This window comes from Molossus molossus, unplaced genomic scaffold (assembly GCF_014108415.1).
Source record: "Molossus molossus isolate mMolMol1 unplaced genomic scaffold, mMolMol1.p scaffold_m16_p_1, whole genome shotgun sequence".
In the NCBI taxonomy this organism is placed as follows: Eukaryota; Metazoa; Chordata; class Mammalia; order Chiroptera; family Molossidae; genus Molossus; species Molossus molossus.
In genome coordinates this window covers 167,531,291-167,555,350 of record NW_023425344.1, presented here as the reverse complement: position 1 = coordinate 167,555,350, position 24,060 = coordinate 167,531,291, and the positions used below count along the sequence as shown (strand labels likewise).

Here is a 24,060-nt window from a genome sequence, read left to right as displayed (position 1 = left end):
AACCCTTGTGTACTGTTCGCTGGAATGCAGACTGGTGCAGCCACGGTGGAAAGCAGTATGAAGGATGGAGGTTCCTCAAAAAATTAAAAATGGAACTGCCTAAATTCAATTTCTGGGAATTTATCCAAAGAAACCTGAAACACTAATTTGAAAGAATATGTGCACCCCTGTGTTCACTGCAGTGTTACTTACAATAGCTAAGATGTGGAAGCAACCTAATTGCTCAATAGACAAGTGAATAAAAAAGTGGTGCTACATATATACAATGGTATACTACTTGGCCATAAAAAAGAATGACATCTTGCCATTTGCAACAGCATGGATGGACTTAGAGCAGCGATTTTCAACATTTTTCGTCTCATGGCACACACAAACTAATTACTAAAATCCTGCAGCACAGCAAAAATATATTTTTTTGCCGATCCGACAAAAACTAGGTATGATTTTGATTCATTTACACTGGATAGCTGTTGTTGTGTAGGCTGTTGTCATTTTTTAATTTGACAATCTAAGGGAAATGAAGTCAGTGCCTCTGACTAAATAGTCAGGTATTGCATATTTAATTAATTTATTTTTGGTTAATCCTCACCCAAGGATATTTTCCCACTGATTTTTAGATAGAATGGAAGGGAGGGAGGGAGGGAGGGAGAGAGGGAGAGGGAGAGAGAAACATCAATGTAAGAGAGACATCAATTGGTTGCCTCCTGCATGACCCCGACCAGGGCCAAAGATTGAACCTGCAATCCAGGTACACGCCCTTGACCACGAGGATCGACACTCTAACTGCTGAGCAAAACTGGCCAGGGTGGTATTGCATGTTTTAAAAATTCTTGTGGCACACGGGTTGAAAATCGCTGATCTAAGAGGGTATTATGTTAAGTAAAATAAATCAGTCAGAGAAAGACAAATACCATGTGATTTAACTTACATGTGGAATCTAAAGAACAAAATAAATGAACAAACAAAATAGAAACAGACTCATAGACAGGGAACAGACCGATAATTGCTGTAGGGAAAGGGGAGTTGGGGAACTTGGTGAAAAAGATGAAGAGATTAAGAAGTACAGATTGGTAGTTACAAAATAGTCACGGGGATATAAAATACAGCATAGGGAATATAGCCAATAATATTGTAATAACTATGTATGCTGCCAGGTGGGTACTGGAAATATCAAGGGACTACTTGGTAAAGTATGTGATTGTCTAACCACTATGCTGTACACCTGAAACTGATGCAAAATAATGTTAAATGTAAACTAAAATTGAAAAATAAAATAATAATAAAAAAATAATGTTCAGCCCTGGCCTGTTTGTCTCAGTGGTTAGAGTGTTGGCCCGCGGACCAAAGAGCCTCAGGTTTGGTTCTGGCCAAGGGCACGCACCTCTGTTGCAGTTTGGTCCCCGGCCCTGGTCAGGGTCGAGCAGGAGGCAACCAGTCGATGTGTTTCTCTCACATCGATGTCTCTCTCTCTCTCTGTCTCCCTCCTACTCTATCTGAAGATAAATGAAAATATATCCTCGGGTGAGGATTGAACAAACAAAAAAATAATGTTCAATAAACTTAAAAAAAACAAAACCCAGCAAAAATAAAACGCTTTTATTTAGTATACTTCATGGGAGTTCCCTTCTGGTTGCTATCTGAAATGCTGCCCAATTTATGAATTGCTTAAAAATTAATTAGATCTTCAATTATAGTCAGTTGAATTTTGTTCTTCAACAAGTCTTTTCTTTTTATTATTATTTTTTAAATCCTTACATGAGGATATGTTTACATTTATCTTCAGACAGAGTGTGTGTGGGAGAGAGAGAGAGAGAGAGAGAGAGAGAGAGAGAGAGACATCAATGTGAGAGACACACATCAAAACTGGTTGCCACCTGCACAATCCCAACTGGGGCCGGGGAAGAACTGCAACCAAGGTACCTGCCCTTGGCTGGAATTGGTCTGCGGGCCGACGCTCTAACTGCTGAGCAAAACCGGCCAGGGCCAAGTCTTTTCTTTTTAGGTGTACCTCTTGGACATCATTTCATTTTAGTCCAAAATGGACCAACTCATTGTATGAACGTATCATGATTTGTCTAATCCCCTCTGTGTACCTTTATATCTGTGGCCTAGCTTTTCACCAGGACAAATACAGTAATAACGGAACATTTTCCTGTTCTTAGCATCTAGTTCCAGCAATCCCGCCTCCTGGGCAGAGGCAGCTTGGTAAACCCTGCCTGTAGGATAGATGCCAGCCTCTGGGTCTCGCATTTTAAGACCAATCAGCAGATCTCCTGAATAGGGATCTGGGAGGGGATACAGAGTTGGCCCAAGACCAAAGTGAAGAGGCAGATCTTTGGAGAATTTTCTGGTAAAGTGGCATTGAGAGACGAGAAGTCCCGCTGGGCATGGATTTATTTCCTTAGGGCAAATTCCCACAAATGAAATTTCTGGTTTTCATCTTGGTTGCCACATCACTTTCTTATGGAGGATATAACGATTTATACCCTCATTAACAGTGATTAAAGTCCTGCTTCCCCCACCCCACCTTTGACAACAAGGGCTCTTTATTGGTCTTTTTGCCTTTGCTAACCTGATAGGGTGAAAATGTCCCAATCATTGCTTTAATTTGAATTAAATTAAAGTTGTTGATTACTGCTGATGTCAAGCATCTTTTCTTATGTATCAGTTGTATTTGTGTGTGTGTGTCTGTGTAAAACACTTGTTCATTTCTTTTGCCCATTAAGAAATACAGTTTATCTTTTATCTTTCCTTTTTAGGAGTAAAGTGGATGTTACTAAAGATTCTGTAGGAAGACAGGAAAATTTATGTCACTAGCCCTGGCCGGTTTGGCTCAGCGGTTGGAGCGTCGGCCTGCGGTCCCGAGAGACCCAGGTTCAGTTCCCGCTAAGGGCACGTACCTTGGTTGCAGTTTGTCCCCGGCCCTGGTTGGTCGTGCGGGTGGCAGCCACTCGATGTGAAGGGACACATCGATGTTTCTCTCTCTCTCTCTTCCTCTCTCTCTCTCCCACTCTATCTGAACAAAAAATGGAAAAATGTCCTCGGGTGAGGATAAAAAAAAAAAAAAAGAAAGAAAATTTATGTCACTAGCTTATTTTATTTTATTTTATTTTATTTTATTTTATTTTATTTTATTTTATTTTATTTTATTTTATTTTATTTTATTTTATTTTATTTTATTTTATTTTATTTTATTTTATTCTTTATCCTCACCCGAGGACACTTTTCCATTTTTTGTTCAGATAGAGTGGGAAGGGAGAGAGAGAGAGAGAAACATTGATATGAAAGGGACACATCGAGTAGTTGCTACACACACGACCCAACCAGGGCCAGGGACAAACTGCAACTGAGATACATGCCCTTAGCGGGAACCGAACCTGGGCCTCCCTGGACCTCAGACTGACGCTTTACCGCTGAGCCAAACCGGCCAGGGCTCACTAGCTTATTTTAATAAAATTCTTTAAAAATTATTAGGTGTATTACTCTTTGTTATATATGCTGCAAATTTGATGAAGGCAAATTATATACGGCTAAACCAGATTATTTTAATGAGTAGTCTCTAGTTTCTTTTCCTTTTGTATAACCTCCTCAAATTCCCATGTAATATGATCATGTTTAATATATTTTTTCAATCATTTGCATTTGAAATAGAGCATTATGAAGCTATTATGTCACATTTTCTTTTTTTTTTTATCCTCACCCGAGGACATTTTTCCATCCTTTATTCAGTTAGAGCCCGAGGGAGAGAGAGGAAGAGAGAGAAAGAGAAACATTGATGTGAAAGGGACACATCGAGTGGCTGCCACCCGCACGACCTAAACAGGGCTGGGGACAAACTGCAACCGAAGTACATACCCTTAGCAGGAACCGAACCCGGGTCTCTCTGGTCCACAGGCTGACGCTCTAACCGCTGAGCCAAACCGGCCAGGGCTTATGTCACATTTTCTATGCAAAGTTTGTAACAATGAAACTCTTTCCAAATGACAAATAATCAAGAATCCCAGTGCCCTGGTGTGGCTCAGTGGTTGAGCATCCACCCACGCACCAAGAGGTCATCGGTTCAATTACCGGTCAGGGCACATACCCACATTGTGGGCCCTATTCTCAGTGGGGGCATGCAGGAGGCGGCTAATCGATGTTCTCTCTCATTGATGTTTCCATCTCTCTTTTCCTCTCTCTTTGTCTCTAAAATCAATAAAGAAAAAGAATTAAGAAATAAAAAGAATCTCATAGCCCTAGGTGTCTAGCTCAGTTGGTTAGAGCATCATCCTGATACGCCAAGGTTGTGGGTTCAATCCCTGGTCAGGGCACATACAATAATCACCAATGAATGTGTAAATAATATTTCTCTCTCTCAAATGAATACAAAAAGGAATCCCATATTCTAAAACTGGCTGAGTTAGTAAATCTTAAACTGCATTTAAGTATTGACACGTGGCATTTCCTCTTTAGCAGAGAAGCAAAAATAAAGGTTATACTTTGTCAGGCTCTGTCTTGAACTCATATTTTAAGTTATATAAAGCCTTTAGAACACATTTGCATAAAATGCAATAGCCCTGTATCCTGAATCAAAAAATTTTTAAATGTTTTTATTGATATTCTAGAGATAGAGGAAGGCAGAAAGAGATAGAAACATCCATGTGAGAAAGACACATTAATTGGCTGCCTCCTACATGCCCTCCACTGGGGATCGAGCCCACAACCTGGGCATTGTGCCCTGACCGGGTAAGTCCATGGGATGATGCTCAATCCACTGAGCCACACTGGCCGGGCATGAATCAAATTTAAAAAAATTGATTTTAGAGAGAGAAGAAGGGAGAGTGAGAGAGAGATAGAAACACTGATGAGAGAGAACATCGATTGGCTGCCTCCTGCATGCCCCCCACTGGGGATTGGGCCCACAACCTGGGCATGTGCTCTGACTGGGCATCAAACTGATGGCCTCTTGGTTCATGGGTAGATGCTCAACCACCGAGTTACACTGGCCCAGCAAATCAAAATTTTTTAAAAAAAATTTCTTATAAATCTCTGATGCTTTTCTTATTTTTAATTTTGGGAGAAAGATTTATTTATTTTCTTGTCTCACATGCATTGACACTGCTTGTATTAGTGGTCAACTAGCATAAAGATTTATTCTGGGAGGGTAACAGAGACACTAATGTCTAGAACTTGTTAGAGCAATGTCATACAATCCAGCTTTTATTGTATGTAGAATTTATGAAACTCTAATGAGATAACATATTGTGTGAGATAATAATATAGGGCAGCTGCTCCTGATCCCTGGCCTGTGTCACATATGTTCCAGATGGGATGAAATTTAACACTAGTGCTATTGGGGGAACTAGGGAGTCCCTTTCCCTGTTGGATGCAGGGGGTGGGGTCCTTATGATATCTCGAGGAAAAGAATTTTCTGAGACTCACTCTGGAGGATGAGTGATTTTTATTTGCATGGAATTACATCCCTGGGTTTCCAAAGTTCCATTGCAGTCGTAGAAGAAGTGTAGCTGGAGTTTCAGTAGAGCTAGAAGCAGGGCCAGTGTCCAGAGTTTCTTTTTCATGTTGCAACCGGGTCCAGCTCGGCATCAGTCTAGACCAGTGGTTTTCAACCTTCCTAATGCCGGGACCCTTTAATACGGTTCCTCATGTTGTGGTGGCTCCCAACCATAAAATTGTTTTTGTTGCTACTTTGTAACTGTAATTTAGCTACTGTTATGTCTTAGGCGAACCCTGTGAAAGGGTCATTTGACCCCCAAAAGGGTTGCGACCCACAGATTGAGAACCGCTGGTCTAGACAGTCCATTAGTCCGTTGTGTGTGGGGGTCCTATGGCCATGACTCATGTGGGCAAATACAGGAAGCAGGAGCGAGAGAGCCCTGCAAGCCAGGAGTCACGTGGAACATGCCATGATCATAAACGCCTTCATTTAGAGGATTAAATATCTCAAATTTTGTGCCCTTGCAGTGGCCATGCCCATTCTGGCCAATGACCTGTTCCCGTGTGTGACTGTCAGGCAAGCACCTTCCCGATGTTGCCCCAACCTTAATGGGCATGTGTTTATTCTTCTTGTCCTGTCCCTTCCCCCAAAGATCTTCAGGGAATAGACTGGTGGCTCCCTGGGGACTGTAAAACTTTAGCTGCCTGGTGAAGCTGCCCAAATGACATGCCTGTAATATTTGGCCTTCCCTTTGCTCCTTTCTTGTTATTAATAACTGTTAATTATAATGGTATTACTAGGAAGCTAAGCATTCTAGCATTAATGACAGAAAACATTAACTAGCTTTAAAAAGAAGAGGTACAGGTTCATCTGGCTGCTTGGGGTGGCAGAATTTCCATTCTAGCACCATGGTCCAATTTGTCCGTAACCTCTAGAAGGCCCCTATGCTGGTAAACACTGCTGTGACTTACCAGAAGCCTTGCTTGGCCACATTTGGGCACTATGCTGAGGTTGAGCTGATTCTTCCAGCCCCTGCTGAGATCACTGCAGCTATTCAGAGCTTGAAAAAAAAAAAAAGTCAGTAGTGCTCAAACTGGTAGTTTCAAACAGCTCACAGTTACAGAAGCTCTGCTGAATGGTTTGGTGGCCACTGAGGTGTGAATGTGCTTTTATGTCAGCGAGAGCAAGCGTGGCATCATTGGCTCTAATGTTTGAAGACCAATCTTTAACATCTATTTCTTTTTTTCTTTTCTTTATCAGATAGAGCGGGAGGGAGAGAGGGAGGAAGAGAGAGAGAAAAACATTGATGTGAGAGAGACACATCAAGTGGCTGCCACCCACACAACCCCAACCTGGGCCGGGGGACAAACTGCAACCGAGGTACATGCCCTTAGCGGGAACTGAACCCGGGTCTCTCTGGACCGCAGGCTGACGCTCTATCCGCTGAGCCAAACTGGCCAGGGCAACATCTTTTTTTTGGTTTATTATTTGAATGTTCTTGGACCATGAGTGATCAGAATGGTATTTGAATTTAAAAAGCTTTATCAAAATCAATGTTTTCTATATTAAATACTACATGGAGAGATCACAATTTCTCCTGATATTAGGTTGGATTATCTTTTGCTTTAATAATATTAATACAGCTCTAAATGCATGTCCTTGCTAGCCTGAAAATGGAGAGCATATATGTGAATATACCGACTTGGTATATATACTTATGAGAATAACATTTTTTTTTATCCTCACCTGAAGACATTCCTCCATCTTTTGTTCACATAGAGTGTGGGGGGAGAGAGAGAGAGAAACATTGATGTGAAAGGGACACATCGAGTGGCTGCCACCCGCATGACCCAACCAGGGCTGGGGACAAACTGCAACCGAGGTACATACCCTTAGCGGGAACCAAACTCAGGTCTCTCTGGACTGCAGGCTGACACTCCAACCGCTGAGCCAAACTGGCCAGGGCGAGGATAACATTTTAATTTGTAAATATGATATTTTATTTCCAGAAAAGTTGGAGAAAAGGCCTCAAGGAAACTAGAACTTGCTGCAGGAGAAATAGTATTACCATCATGTCAGTAGTTAAATAAAATTTGGATGGTTTCTCTTCGCTGAAATCAGAGAAAGACCTTTTTGACAACACCTATGTTTGTAAATATTGGGATATGTGTTTTTTCCTTCTTTTTTTAAACTTATCTTTATTGTTGAATGTATTACAGATGTTCCTCATTTTTCCCCTATTGACTCCCTCCTCCCCATTCCCGCTCCGCACCTGCTTTTCTCCACAGTGCTGTCTGTGTCTATTGGTTATGCATATATGCATATAAGTTCTTTGGTTTCTACCTTCTTGCCCCACCTCCCCCTCCTTCCATTTGAGGTTTGTCAGTCTAACAATCAATTTGTACTTTTTTTTTTAACGTGCCCCTAGCAAGAACCAAACCCGGGACTCTCTGGTCCACAGACCGAGGCTCCAACCACTGAGCCAAACCGGCCAGGGCCAATTTATACATCTTAATCCCTTCACCTTTTTCACCCATTCTCCCAACCACCCCTCCCATCTGGCAACCAACAATATGTTCTCTGTATCTATGAGAATGTTTCTGTTCTGCTTGTTCATTTTGTTTGTAGATTCAATTGTCGATAGATAAGTATTTATTGCCATTTTGTTTGTTCATATTTTTTATCTTTTTCTTCAAGAAGACTCTTCAACATTTCATATAATAACGGTTTGGTGGTGATGAACTCCTTTAGCTTTTTCTTGTCTGGGAAACTCTTTATATGGCCATCGATTCTAAATGACAGCTTTGCAGGATAAAGTAATCTTGGTTGTAGGTTCTTGTTTTTCATCACTCTGAATATTTCTTCCACTTTCTTCTGGTCTGCAAAGTTTCTTTTTTCTTTCTTTCTTTTTTTTTTTATCCTCACCTGAGGACATTTTGCATTTATCTTCAGATAGAGCAGGAGGGAGAGAGGAAGGAAGAGAGAGAGAAACATTGATGTGAGAGGGACACATCGACTAGTGGCCACCCACACGACCACAACTGGGACGGGGGACAAAACCCAACCGACCTGCATGCCCTTAGCGGGAACTGAACCTGGGAGTTTCTGGTCCGCAGGCCAATGCTCTAATCGCTGAGCCAAACTGGCCAGGGCTGCAAAGTTTCTTTTGAGAAATCAGCTGACAGTCTTATGGGAACTCCCTTGTCGGTAACTAACTGCTTTTCTCTTGCTGTTTTTAAGATTCTCTCTTTGTCTTGAACCTTTGGCGTTTGTTTTTTCCCTTTTACTTATTTATTTATTTATTTATTTATTTATTTTTCTATTTTATTTTATTTTATTTTATTTTATTTTTGTTACAGATGTTTCTCCTTTTTTACCCTATTGGCACCCTCCTCCCCATCCCCCCCGCCCCATCCCCAGCTTTGTTGTCCATGTCCATTGGTTATGCATACATGCATATAAGTTCTGTGGTTTATCTCTTTCCACATCCACCACCCTCTTTTCTGAGGGTTGTTAGTCTGTACCCTACTTCCATGTTTCTGGGTCTACCCTATTCCTCAGACTGTTATATTCATTATATTCCACATATAAGTGAGATCATGTGGTATTTGTCTTTTTCTGCTTGGCTTGTTTCACTTAGGATAATACTTTCCAGGTCCTTCCATGACATTTCAAAGGATAAGAGATCTTTCTTTCTTACAGCTGCGTAGTACTCCATTGTGTATATGTACCACTGCTTTTTTATTCATTCGTCTACTGATGGACACTTGGGCTGTTTCCAGATCTTAGCTATTGTAGATAGTGCTGCTACAAACATGGGGGTACATATATTCTTTCTGATTGGTGTTTCAGGATTCTTAGGATATATTCCTAGAAGTGGATCACTGGGTCAAATAGAAGTTCAATTTTTAATTTTTTGAGGTAACACCATATTGTTTTCCACAGTGACTGCACCAGTCTGCATTCCCACCAGCAGTGTACTAGAGTCCCCTTTTCTCCACACCCTCGCCAACACTTGTTGTTTGGAACCTTTGGCATTTTGATGATGATGTATCTTGGTGTGGGACTCTTGGGGTTCCTCTTGTTTGGGACTCTCTGTGCTTCCTGGACTTGTATGTCTGTTTCCTTCACCAAGTTAGGGAATTTTTCTGCTATTATTGTTTTAAATAGGTTTTCAATTTCCTGTTCTCTCTCTTCTCCTTCTGGCACCCCCAAGATGTGAATGTTGGCACACTTGAAGTTGTCCCAGAGGCTCCTTACACTATCCTTATTTTTTTGGATTCTTTTTTCTTTTTGCTGTTCTGATTGGGTGTTTTTTGCTTCCTTATATTCCAAATCGGTGGTTTGCTTCTTGGCTTTACCTACTCTACTATTGAATCTGTGTAAATTATTCTTTATTTCAGTTAGTGTCTCCTTCATTTCTAACTGTGCATCCTTCATTTCTCACTGGTTCTTTTTATGCTCTTGAGGTTCTCAGTAAGTTCACTGAGCATCCTTATAAGCAGGGTTTTGAACTCTGCATCTGTTAGGTTGCTTATCTCCATTTCGCTTAGTTCTTTTCCTGAAGTTTTGTTCTGTTCTTTCATTTGGGACCTGTTTCTTTGTCTCATTTTGGCTGCCTCCCTCTGTTTGTTTCTATGTATTATTTAATGAGAGGTATGGTTGAGACCAGTTGAGACCAGATGCTGCTTGTTTGAAAGAATTTAGGAAAACCTGAAGCAGGATCCAAGACAGGCCAATCCTATGGTAAAGCAACTGGCAACAGCTTGGGTGGGCCTGAAAGTTGGGTGGGCGGGGCCTCAGGGAATCACCAGGGCGGGGCTACCAGTATGAGCCAGGTTGCTGGAGTCCCAGATATGGCCGCTGTCTGCCATTCCAGGGGAGGGATCACCAAAGGAACAAAGGCCTCTGACAGCACATTTGTCCAGGAGAAAGCTGCTTCTCCAGCCCTCGCTCCAATGCCAGATAAGTCAGTTCTTCCTTGTATGTCTCTTGCGCCCCTTGAGCTGCCTCCCTCTAAGCTGAGAGGGAGAGAGTCCGATCCTTGCGGGGTCCCTTTAAGGAGCTGCCTGGGGCTCCAGCCGCCTCAGCCTCCCTGAGCCTCAGTTCCCGCTGGTTTTACAGCCAGAAGTTATGGGGATTCTCTTCCTGGCACTGGAACCCTGAGCGGGGCACCTGGTGTGGGACGCGGACCCCTCAGTCCTCAGGGAGGACCTTCCCAGCCGAGGTGTCCTCCTGATTTTTATCCGCCACACGTGGGTGTGGGACCAGCCTGTCTCGCTGCCGCCCCTCCTACCAGTCTGGATGCGGCTGCTGCTTTAATTCCGTAGTTGTAGGCCTTCCATTCAGCTCGATTTCAGGCGGTTTTGAATGATGGTTGTTCTGTAGTTCAGTTGTAACTTTGATGTGGTTTGGGGAGGACGCGATACCGCGTTTACCTACCCGCCATCTTGACCGGAAGTCTTTTTTTTTTTTTTTATAACATCTTTGGTGCCAAGACAGTGAATGAGGGCCATGACCTATATTTTTACTCTAATTTTGATATGTGTATCATTATTAATCTATCTGGTTTTATGATTTGTAGACCCTCTCTTTGCTAAAATAAAATACCCTAAGGAGCCCTGGCTGGTTTGGCTCAGCAGTTAGAGGGTCAGCCAGAGGACCAGAGAGACCCGGGTTCGGTTTCTGCTAAGGGCATGTGCCTTGGTTGTAGTTTGTCCCTGGCCCTGGTTGGGGGCGTGTGGGTAGCAACCAGTTGATGTGTCTCTCACATCGATGTTTCTCTCTCTCTTTCTCTTCCTCTCTTTCTCCCTCCCACTCTATCTGAAGATAAATGCAAAAATGTCTTTTGGTGAGGATAAAAAAAAAAAAAAAAAACCCTATGGATATTAAAAAAAAAGCATATGTACAATTTAACCAAAGAGTTGGAAACCACTTTCAGTTTAAGTTTGGGACAAGCCTTTCCAAGTCCTTAAATTGATTTAATTTTGTCTACATTAATTTAGCACAGTCCAAAACTTATTTGGTATAATTTTCAGAGTCATAGAAGAAGAGTTATTATAAATTTACCGAATGATTATTTTGTAGCATTCCATCTCATAGGTGAACTGCTAATCAGTTCAAGTATCTCCCTAAAGTAGCCAAATCTCCCGTATATGCATTTTAGACTTTAAAAGCTCAGTATCCCAAAACTGATGATTACCTGTTAAAATGTTTCACTTTTCACAGCAAAGTTTAAAGATAAATTATTTTATAGTCTATATTTGCTCCCTCAGAGGTTATAAAAGCTACAAAGAATGACACAATGGGGCATGGCCAACTATTTATTTGCAACATAAAGGATACTAAACATGAAATCACTATTGTATTTGTACTTGGAAATTAGACATTATGAGTTAGAGGAAGCATGAGCTGTTAATGTGAGGTGTGTTCAAACGGGGTCTCTTGTTTATATTCATTTGCTAAAGACACAAGCAGTCTTGTAGCTGATGGCATCTGAAAGGGGATGTTTATTTAGCCCTTGCTCTTGGATCTGCCTGCAGGACCCAACCTTTCCAGCCAGACACTGCTCCCCACCTTCCAATTCTCATCAGTCTCTGACTCCCCAGCTTCCTTAGCCTTCTGCACCTCCCCAGCCTTCTTGTCTTCTTGCATCTTCAGCCTCAGATTTCTCAAGCCTCAGGATCCCTACTTATCTCCTTTCACAATCTGGACCTCTCTCCCTCAACCCCCCTCTTTGGTGGGTCTGGGTATTTGGATGAACTCTTCTCTGGTGAGAGAAGGGCAAGATAATGCCACCCTTCCTATCAGTCCCACAGGTCTGTGGACTGCATGTGGGGGGCATGCCTTTCACAAGGGGGAGCAGGTTTTCATTTCCTTGCAGATCTGAGGTCAGAGTGGGGACTGATGGTGCTGGCAGTAGGCCCTTGTGTGGCAGGAAAAAGCTCCTCACTCGCAGCTGCTCATCTCCTAGGAAACAGAGAGCACTGGCATCTGGACTACATGTCCAACATCGGGGTCCTGATCTACGAGTGCCACCTCCACCGCTCCTTGGCATTCTCAGAAGTCACTAGTAGTATCTGGTGCCAAACAAAATGGGAGAATTAGAGATCAGGCCTCAGTGCCCAGCACAGTAAGAAGTCAATAAGGATTTGCTAACTGCATGTCTGAATGAATGAACACAATGGTTAAATCAACTTTCTTGTGGGTCCTTTATCTTGACTCCAATTACTTGCCATATTTAGCCATATTTTAACCAGCTGTTAGGGTGTGTTTACTTTTAACATTGCTGAGGGAAACTCCAAAGTTGATTTGCTGAACTTCATTTTTATTCCACAGTAACAATCTATTTGAATAAATTATGTATGAAGAAAATGTTGATAGTCATTCTATTATGAATGCTTCTTCATTGTGGCATTCTGTATTTGCTATATTATTATTACTATTTAAAAAATATATATATATATTTTATTGATTTTAGAGAGAGAGGAAGGGAGAGGGAGAGAGAAATAGAAACATTGATGAGAGAGAACATCGACGGGCTGCCTCCTGCATGCCCCCATGGGGGATAGGGCCCACAACCTGGGCATGTGCCCTGACTGGGAATCAAACCCATGACCTCTTGGTGCATGGGTTAATGCTCAATCAGTGAGTGAGCCACACAGGCCAGGCTCTGTATTTGCTATATTAAAATATGCACTCTTATCTTTTTTTAAAACGAGGCATTTACTGTGCAATATGTTTGGAGGGTTTTCCTTAGTTTATACTCAAATTGACTAGCCTTGCTTGACCCTTTTCCTTTCCACACCAAACCACCAAACCACCCTTTCTCTACCCTGGGAACCAGCTCTCACCCCTCCTGTCCCCAGAGCCTATGCTTCTCACCTTTTTCTCCTTCAAGTCACAAATGATCTCATTGTTCCCAGAACAGCTTGGTCACCAGGGGCCCTGACCAGCTCTGTCAGCAGGGGCTGGGCCTAGAACCTGGAGGTTACTGTGGCTACTGGTTCAGGAATATCCTGAAAACCAAGTGGGTAGGATAATCCCATGTTTCATTTGCCAGTATGTGTGTTCACAGCGCTGAGCCATTAACCCCTTAAGGGCTGGCTCCGGGTGTTTGGTCTTACCACTTCCACAGCAAAGGGAGGCACCAATTATAACATTTTAAACCAATTATAACATTCTTTCCATGGGACACAGGGACATGTTTCTCAGTAGACTCCGAGGGCCACTAGCACAGCCAGCATATTGAGAGCGCACAGCAGTGGAGGGGGCTGGTGCACCAACTTCGGGGCCATTTTATTTTTATTTTTTATATGTTTTTATTGATTTTTTTAGAGAGAGAGGAAGGGAGAGATAGATAGAAACATCTATGTGAGAAAGAATCATCGATCAGCTGCCTCCTGCACACCCCCTACTGGGAATCGAGCCCACAGCCCAGGCATGTGCCCCTGACTGGGAATCGAATGGGGACCTCTCAGTCTCTGGGACAATCCACCGAGCCCCCACACTGGCCAGGCTACGGGGTCATTTGAACTGAAAAGAGGACTTAAGTGAAAACTTTCAGGAGGCAAACAACATCGGCTCGTTTCTTGAAAACCTGTCATTCTTTTCTCAACTGCTAAAAATATTTCCAGGATGAAAGTTTTCAGGATTAATAACAAGCAGGAATAGCTAGTGGTAACAGGTAAGCCAAGTTTGGGTGACAATAGCCAGCTCATTATCCTGATAGGAGGGAGGTTGTACGCAAACACGCAAAATGGCAGACTCTGTCACAGAAGGCAGACCTGAGATACTCTGAAGAATGACTCCATATCACTCAGGGACAGAAATCAGAAGCAGGAAGGAGAGAAGAAAATTAAAATTGGTATAAGGTTTCTGGACAGGGGATCAAGGTACTTTTTGCCATTAACAGAAATAAGAAAAGTGAGTTTTGGGTATAAGATTCATTTGAACCAAGTATATGTCTGAACTGCAGTGTGCATAGTTATTTTTTAAAAATTTAATTTTATTGATTTTAGAGAGGAAGAGAAAGGGAGAGAGACATAGAAACATCGATGAGAGAGAACATTGATTGGCTGCCTCCTGCATGACCCCCCACTGGGGACTCGGCCCACAACCAGGGCATGTGCCCTGACAGAGAATTGAACTGGTGACCTCTTGGTGCATGGGTTGATGTCTAACCACTGAGCTACACCAGCTGGGCAATGTAGACTTTTTAGAAGCTGGAAATGTTCAGCAGTGTCAAATGCTGCAGAAAGGCTAAGAAGAGGTGTGATTCAATTCCATGCAAGTTGGAAAACCTTAGTAAATAATTTCAATTGAGGTAGAATTCAGACTTTGTGTATTTTGGAGGGGTGTTTAGTAAGGCTTTAAATCTGCTCCCCTGTCCTACCATCTTTACCTGTATTTTCACTCCAAGCCCATAAACTTGCTCACATCTTTCTCATCTGAAAAACCAAACAAAAACCCTTGCTGTCATCCTACCTCTCTTTTCCTTCAAAGGCAAGCTTCCTGCAAAGGTAAGTTTGATGAGCTCTCTTCTTTCCTTACTTCCCCTTCCCTCTCGAATTAGGTTTCTGCCCCATCACTCCACAGTGAATGAATCATCACTTGAGCCCCAAGTGGACAAGACAAACTGGCACTTCCTTTCCCCCTTTGCTTGTCCTTCCTGAGCCATTTGATCTGCTGGCCGTCCGTCCCTTCCTCCCTTGGCTTCTCTCATATGTCTCTCCTCTTCGCTATCAAATCTCAGCGCCTTCTGAGTGCCTTTTAATGGCTCCCTTTGGACTCTTATTCCCAAAATATCAGAGTGTCTGGCTTTATTCTGTACTCTGCCCTTTTCACTCTGTGTGCTTTCCCTGTGACCTCCTCAGCAATCAAGACCTCGATCATCAGGGGCTTATGGGAAATTCACGTCCTTAGCTCCTGTTTAGACTTCTAAATTCTGGACCAATATCATAAGCCCAGCTGTCCCTAGACACCTCCACTTAAATGTCCCTCAGGTGCCTCAGCCTTGTCCTAACAGAATTCATATTTTTTTCAGCCAAACTTCTTCTCTAGATTCTTTGTGAATATTGTCACCATCCAAGACTTCAGCTTCTTTGCCCCATTTCTAGTTGGTTGTCAACTCTAGCAAGATGGATTTTTGTTCACTAGAATCCCAGGGCAGCTGAGGGATATAGATGGGCTCAAAGGGACTGCTCTCCCAAAGAGATGCAGTGGACCGGGGGGCTATGTACAGCAGGGAGGAATGGCACTTGGGGAGCTGGCCCAGTGACAGCAGGGTAGTTATGGGTGATGCTTCCAATCTTGGGTAAACTTAATTGAATATCATCAAGTGCTAAGATACTTGGAGTTCTTGAAGCTAAAGGAACAGAGCTTGCCTGTGTCTGAATAGATCTGAGCAGAGATAGCTCAGTGAGAAACAGGGGTAGAGCTTGGTACAGGAAGACTCAGAAGTGGGAGGGCCAAGTGTATTTGGATCTCTCAAGAGTAAGGAGGACCCTAGTGAGTGGGGGTTATACATGTCCCATTTACAGGTTCTACCTCTGCAATAGGATCCTCTTTTCTTCAGTAGCCTCCAGGCTATTGCCTACCCCCAAGTCTTGTCCAAAGAGCAGATCTTATTAAGCCATTGGCTCTCTTAACATTTGGACATCAAGTTAAAAGTTCCTTAGCTCCTCACACAAGGACCTTCAGGATATGGTACCGGTTTACTATCCAGCCCCATTTCTTGATACTGCTCACACATTCTTTTTGCTTTAGTCATGAATGAGGAAGTTTTCCCAGCCTTTAAAATGCATCAGGCTGGCTCAGGACTTGGAATATCTGTCCCATCCCCTCTCCTCCCCAATCCCATTCATTCTGCCATTTTTACTTTTCCTTCAATATTCAGTTAGTTAGTTTGTTTGTTTGTTTATTTATTTAATCCTCACCCAAGGACACATATATATTTTTTCCATTGATTTTTTTTTTTTTTTTTAAATAGAGTAGAAGGGAGGGAGGGATAGAGAGAAAAACATTGATGTGAGACAGATGCATAGATTGGTTGCCTCCGGCATGACCCTGACTAGGGCCAGGATTGAACCTGCAACTCAGGCAGGTGCCCTTGACCTGGAATCGAACCCGAGACCCTACCAACTGCAGGCTGACACTCTAACCACTGAGCAAAACTTGTCAGGGCTCAATGTTCAGTTTAAACACCATTTCCCATAAGCCTTTTACAATTCCAATCTGATTTTCTCTGGGCTATTGTGGCATGCTACCCATAACATAAAAATACCCCTTACCACATCTCACTGTAATCAGTTAACTTGTCTCTCTTCCCTAAATGAGTAAATAAAACATTATTAAACATGATAGTTTGAAAATTTAATCAGTAGGCTATTTAACCTAGAAACCTTTTAACATTTAAATAGCAGGCCATTTAGTTGTGTCATTTCACATGCTAACCATGCATCTCATTCTTGAAGGTGGGTGCAATGTTGCTGGCCTAGTTGCCAGTGGGATAATCTGAACACTCAAGAATGCATCTCCAGGAGTTATCAGCCCACAGACAAATCTCAAGCAGCCTGTCATCTGCAGAATCCACCAGGTCAGTATCCTTCTCCAGACCTGACTCACATGATACCTATAGCCACAAAGTGAGGTGGGCAGATAGACATAGTTAAGGTAATTTATTTTGTCTTGAGGTTAAGGAGTGCATGTGATATGTAAGTTTATGTGGGTGAGTTTTTGTGTATTCTTGCGCGCGCGGGTGCACTCGGAGATGGGGATGTGAGTCGGAGAGGAAGGAGGCAAAGTGTGCATCCCTTCAGAGATGCCTTTCCTGACCTCCTTGACTAGGTGACATTCGCCTCCCCACCGTCACTGAGCACCTTATTCTCTCCCTTTACACCCATTACAGTTTTACTTGCATTCGTATCATTAAAACCTGTCTTCCCCAACAGATCGTAAACTGCACGAGGATAGGAACCTAAAACGTTCCCGTTTACCCTGTGATTCCCCTGCCACTAGGATGCCTGAGGCACCCCAGATATTCCACAAATACTTTCTAGGAGAGCATTTCTGGGCGGGACTGGGTGGACCGCAGCCAGCACTAATGTCCCGCCCACCAACGGCCAGACGTGGCGGGGCGGGGCAGGGGGCGCGGGCACTCTCGCGGGGACAGTCCTCTAGCGTGGGCGCGGCCCCGGGAGGGGAAGTGGGGAAGAGGCGGGGAGGGGAAGTGGGAAGTGGCGGGCAGACGCAAGGCTGCAGCCTGGCCAATGGTCGCTGGCCAGGCGGGGCTCGTGGCGGGCTCCCCGGGCGCGCGCGGGGCTGGGCGTGCCCATGGGTGACGCGCGGGGCGCGCAGGCCAATGGGCGCGGGGTGGCGGGCAGGCCGGCCTCCAGCCCCGGGCTTTAGGACGCAAACCGGAGGCCTGGGACAGACCCACATTGGGCTGCAACGCAGAAGACACACGGAGGCGATGGCGCTAGCGCGGGCCTGGAAACAGATGTCCTGGTTCTACTACCAGTACTTGCTGGTCACGGCGCTCTACATGCTGGAGCCCTGGGAGCGGACTGTGTTCAGTATCCTGCGGGGCTGATGCTGCGGGGGCCAGGGTGGAGGTCCGGGGCTGGGGGGGGGGGGCATCTTCCCGGGTCCAGGGCCTAGTGGGCGGGTGAGCGGAAGGGGGAGAGGCGGCCCCGAGGGAACCGCGTGCGCTCGGACTCGCCTCTTCACTGCGGGCACGCACGCGGGGCGGAGGTCCGGGCCGAGGGCGGCGCTCTCGCGGTTGGGGTGGGGGTGTGGGGCGAGAACTTTTGAGATCTCAGGTCCCCAGTGAGTTCCATGACCCAAGGTAGAAGCGTCTTTATTACTGGAAGAAATCCTCTAGGCCCTAGAGTCTAGGGCGATGTCTAATCTGGCTTGTCCTCATCCGCAATTCGGCTGCGCCTGCCTTTTTGGTTAAGTCCACTGTTCCTGTGGGATGCAGGGGCCGTGTAGTGTAAGGGGGAAAATCGCTCCGGGTTTGGACGCCTTTGACCTTTAACTGTCCCTGATTTAATTGGCTCTGGTCCTAATGAGAATGCTAACTAGATTTCTAGATTTTAAATCAGGTTGTGAATTTGTGTACCTGGCAGTCCAATGCAGTTTTTAAAGCAGTTTGTGTAATGCCTTTTTGGTCTTCAAATGGGTAGTTTAAAAAGTGTGTTTTATGCATTAATTTGATATTTGCACAGTCCGTAGAAGTAGGGCCTGAAAAGGAATTTGTGGTTAGTTGTAGGCAGTGTTTGAAACTGCTTTTGTAGTTAGCTAATGTATACTTGTCAATGATTATTGAGTGTTTACTATGAGCCAAGAAATTGTGCTAAGCGCCGTGCCTATATCTTAACTCATCTAAATTTCATAACAGCCTCAGTTAATAACTCAAGCTTGTGAAGATAGGCTCCCTGACGTCTGTAATGTTTGTCTCTCCATTTGTGTGTGTTGGTGTACCTTGATATTATTCTTGCAGAAGAAATACTAATCATGAGATGTAACTTTTTTTTTTTTTTTTTTTTTTTTACTTGGGGGCCTATATGAAACAAGCATTTTTATACACCGGGCTTACTTCATACAGGGTCTCTCTTTTTCAATGCACTTTAGTTTGGAGCAGCTTCAGAGCAACTTTGCAAATAAGTGTAGTTGCATTCTGGTGGAGTGACTGACGTAATTTCATTCTAAGCCTTAAAAAGTGTGTTTATAAGATTTTATTTAAAGTCAAGTCTTTGTTTCAACACTTTTGAGGAAGCTTAGCTGCTTACAAGAAATTTTATTTTTATTACTGTTGGCATTTCTTCTCAAACCTGGAATTTAAGAACCAGAATGCACATTTTGAATTTAATATCTGAATGTAAAGTAGTCTCTGATTTACTGCACCATTTATTCGCAGCTGCAGTTTAGTCCCATCCTAAGTTCTATAGGTTAGAGCTCAAGAAGTCATCCTTGTGAAATATATACAGAAACATAGAAGCACATACTTCTTGAGTCATACTCATCTTAAATGAAAATTGAAACAACATCGTGCTAAATCGAAACTGTTTAAAGCACAAGTTGAATGTACGGCCCACTATCAGAGTCTACTACAGTCGTACCCCCTTATCTGTGGTTTTGCATGGCATGGTTTCAGTTATCTGTGGTCGACCATGGCTGAAAAATATTAAGTAGAAAATTTCAGAAATAAAGAATTCATAAATTTTAAATTGTATACTGTGATGAAATCTTGCTTTGTCCACCCAGGATGTGACTTTATCCCTTTATCCAGCCTACCTGTAGTGTATACACTACCTGCTACATTTTGTTAGAGAGAGAGAGAGATTTATATAACTTATTCAGGATATTATTATGATTCTATATTGTTATTAATCTCTCACTGTGTCTAATTTATAAATTAAACTTGATCATAGGTATGTATGTACAGGAAAAAAAACAATATATGTAGGGTTTGGTACTGTCTGCAGTTTCAGGGATCCATGGGGGGAGGTCTTGGAATGGGGGACTACTGTATAGATTTTATACTTCAAAGCTTTTGTTGACATGTGGATAAATGCTATAGCATCACTGGTATTATGGTTTTTCTGGACCATGTTGCACTAGTAATAGTGTTCCATGAATACATAGGTGATGGCTTTTTTGGGGGGGGAGATGGAGAAATAAATTATGAAATGAAATGTAGTGCCTCTTAAGATTTTTGCCTTTGGCCCTGGCTGGTTTGGCTCAGCAATTAGAGCACTGGCCTGCGGTTCAGAGAGACCCGGGTTCGGTTCCCACTAAGGGCGTGTTTCTCGGTTGCAGTTTGTCCCCGGCCCTGGATGGGTCGTGTGGTGGCAATCACTCGATGTGTCCCTTTCACGTCGATGTTTCTCTCTCTCTCTCTTCCTCTCTCTTCCTTCCACTGTATCTGAACAAAAAACAAAAAAAGGCAAAAAAAAAAAAAAGATTTTTGCCTTTGAAGCATTTGATTTCTCATTGGATTATGTGACCAAGAGATTTCAGTTTTTAAAGTACTAGTGAGAATTACAACCCACTAGCGTCAGGTACTGTAGAATCCTATGATTTTAAACCTAAGATTTTTATTTTATTATTATTATTATTTATTTTTTTTTATCCTCACCCGAGGATATTTTTCCATTTTTTGTACAGATAGAGTGGGAGGGAGAGAGAGGAAGAGAGAGAGACTGAGAGAAACACTGACGTGAAGGGACACATGGAGTGGCTGCCACCCGCACGACCAACCAGGGCCGGGGACAAACTGCAACCGAAGTACATGCCCTTAGCAGGAACCGAACCCGGGTCTCTCCGGACCGCAGGCCGACGCTCTACCCCTGAGCCAAACCGGCCAGGGCCTAAGATTTTTATTTTTTAAATTTATTTTCTTTATTGATGTTAGAGAGAGAGAAAGAGTGAGGGAGAGAGAAACACCGATGAGAGAGAACATTAATTGGCTGCCTCCTGCATGCCCCCACTGGGGATCAGGCCTACAACCTGGGCATGTGTCCTGACTGGGAATCAAACCAGTGACCTCTTGGTGCATGGGTCGATGCTCAACCACTGAGCCACACCAGCCAGGCAAGTTTTTTTTTTTTTTTTAAAGCTTATTTCAAAGTTCACATTATTAAATTAACCCATGGTAGACATGCAATTCTTTAACATAAATCAATCTTAAATTACTATTAGCTGTTGTATTTATATTATGTCAACTCAACTCCTAGAGATATTTGGAAGTCAGGCATTTAATTATTTTATAGTTTGGAACATCAGTTTGAGATTGAATCCTCATTCTAGCTTGGAGGAAAGAACTGAATGAGAAAGCTGGATTTCCCCCACTACTTAATGGGGAGCCTTAATTACTGTGAAGTATTTTTTTTTTTTTTTTAATCCTCACCCGAGGACATTTTTTCATCTTTTGTTCAGGTAGAGTGGGAGGGAGAGAGAGGAACAGAGAGAGAGAGAGAAACATCGATGTGAAAGGAACACATCGAGTGGCTGCCACCCACCAACTGACCAGGGCCAGGGACAAACTGCAACCGAGGTACACGCCCCTAGCGGGAACCGAACCCGGGTCTCTCTGGACCGCAGGCCGACGCTCTAACCGCTGAGCCAAACCGGCCAGGGCATTGTGAAGTATTTTGAATTTCATAAATTCATCAGTAATTAGTAAGCCTCACCCAGAACTATTTTGTGGCCAGTTACATGGTTTTGGAAAGAGACATTCTTAAAAATTACACTGAATACAATTATCATTACTAGAAACCTAAAATTTAGTGTAAGAGAATTGTCTGGCTGTCTGAAAAATGGCTTCTGTCTGACTTAGGAGTCTTGGACAGAGGAAGACTCTGGAAGAAGGTCAGTGCATTAGTTTACATTTCACTGCTCTAACTCATTTAATAATTTGAAGTTGTCCTTATTTTAGGAAAAACTGATAGCTATAACTATTTCTGTACACTTTTTAGGGGCATCCTTGAACATCTGAATTTGCTTTTCTATTTCTTCCCAAATCAAATAGCTAGAAATGAATTAATCCCTGTTGTAAATTGAAAGGTCAATTTCAATAGAATATGAGGGTTTTTGAAGTTATCTAAGTAAGGAAATTGTGATTAATAAAACAAAATATGTTAAGGAAATGTATCTATGTGAAGTCAGATACATTGTAAATAGTTCTTGAAACAGTTACATTTATGAGTTTGTTTTATTAATCCTTCCACGCTAGGGGTCTGCATCCTAAATTTTCTCTTGTCTTATACCACGTTTGAAATGATAATTAACTTTTGGTTTGTCAGCCAGTATTTAAATTTTCTTCATGTGCAGACATGGTTTCTATCTTATAAAAGAAATGCAGCCTCACACCTGCATTAAGACAGAAGGTAACAGTAAAATGAATCATGTATGGAACATCTGTAATACATTTTACATCCAACAATAAAGATTAAAAAATAAATAAATAAATAAAAGATTAAAAAAAATGAATCATGTAAGTACTAAATTGTATTAAAATGAATCCATCTCAGAGGTGAAATTTTTTTTTTTTTGGTACGTGCCCCTAGCAGGAACCAAACCTGGGACTCTCCGGTCTGCAGGCTGAAGCTCCAGCTGCTGAGCCAAACCAGCCAGGGCTCAGGGGAGATTTTTGACATGTTTCAAAAACCCCCTTTCCTTATTGGCAGCCATCAGTGTAAAGGAAAAGACCAGGTTTTGTAACCAAGACAGGTTTTGTAACCTGTGAGACACTCCCAGTAGTGCCTCATTGAATAACATTGTAACCATGCTGTTGAGGGCAGGTGGAAAAAATAAAAATATCTTGTTAAAATAAATTTTTTTTTTTAATCCTCACTTGACATTTTTTTCATTTTTTGTTCAGTTAGAGCGGGAAGGAGAGAGAGGAAGAGAGAGAAAGAAACATTGACGTAAAAGGTACACATCAAGTGGCTGCCACCCACATGACCCAATCAGGGCGGAGGACAAACTGCAACCGAGGTACATGCCCTTAGCGGGAACCGAACCCGGGTCTCTCGGGACCGCAGGCTGATGCTCTAACCGCTGAGCCAAACCGGCCAGGGCAAGGAAAGAGTTTTTTAAACCACAGTGCTGGACACTCAAATAATGCTTGAGAAACATTTGTTTATATATTGATGTGTCATTTCAAAGCATTTACCTAAGTATTTGGGAATGGTAAAAGAGACCTGGTTTTAAAGTACTTTTAGAGTAGCTTAGAAGCTTGGCTGTTTCTAATGAACAGAATTCAGTTCTTGGAGAGAATTCAAATTTAAAGAAGTAGAAAAGGCTATGATTGAAAAGAACTTCCTCGATTTTTTTTTTTTTTGGGGTGATATTAAAGTTTGCATTGTTCTGTTTGTTCACTTGTAAAAGGTATATGTTTGCTGAATTCTGTATTTCAAAATATCTTCTAATTGCCAGATACTATTCTAGATAGTGGGGCTATAAATGTAGAACAGATAAAATGTTTATTCTAATGCCACTAGATAAATAAGTAAACAATATAGATGATTAGATTGTTAAAGCTGTTATGGAAAAAAATAAAACAGGAGAGGCTAGGAAGTAAGAAAGAGAGAGTGTTCTTCAATTTTAGCTAAAGTGGTCACGAAGGGGTCATTTAGAAAGATTTAGGCAGAGCACCTTGGCTGGTTTTGCTCAGCGGTTAGAGTGTCGGTCCACGGACTAATGAGTCGTGGGTTCGATTCTGGTCAAGGGCATGTACTTGGTTGTGATTTGTCCCCGGCCCTGATTGGGGTCATGTGGGAGGCAGCCACTTGATGTGTCCCTCTCACGTCGATGTTTCTCTCTCTCTTCCTCTCTCTCCCTCCTATTCTATCTGAACAAAAATGGAAAAATATCCTCAGGTGAAGATATGAAAAAAGAAAGAAAGAAAGAAAGATTTAGGCAGAGCGAGAATTGCAGGGGAATGAGAATTGCAGGCAGAAGGAACCGTTAGTACGAGTGCTTCAGGGCCCCAGTATGTCTGGCATGTTTTAGGGATGCCGAGGGGCCACTGGCTGGGCAGAGTGAAGGGCTGTGTGCACAGCAGGAGAGGAGGTCAGATCCTGTAGGGAGACTTGGGGAGATGTAGTGAAGGGCCTCAT

General features: G+C 42.8%; 1 protein-coding gene and 1 pseudogene across 1 annotated transcript in view; both read left to right on the top strand.

The window, feature by feature from the left end:
* Positions 1–6,342: 6,342 nt before the first annotated feature.
* Positions 6,343–6,649, top strand: LOC118620654 (annotated as a pseudogene).
* Positions 6,650–17,757: 11,108 nt separating this feature from the next.
* Positions 17,758–24,060, top strand: part of SPTSSA (serine palmitoyltransferase small subunit A) — a 28,560-nt gene continuing 22,257 nt past the window's right edge. Inside the window, exon 1 of the mRNA XM_036244729.1 lies at positions 17,758–18,009. Within this exon, the coding sequence (XP_036100622.1) occupies positions 17,796–18,009 (214 nt within the window). The 5' untranslated portion in view covers positions 17,758–17,795. The remainder of the gene's footprint in view (positions 18,010–24,060) is intronic.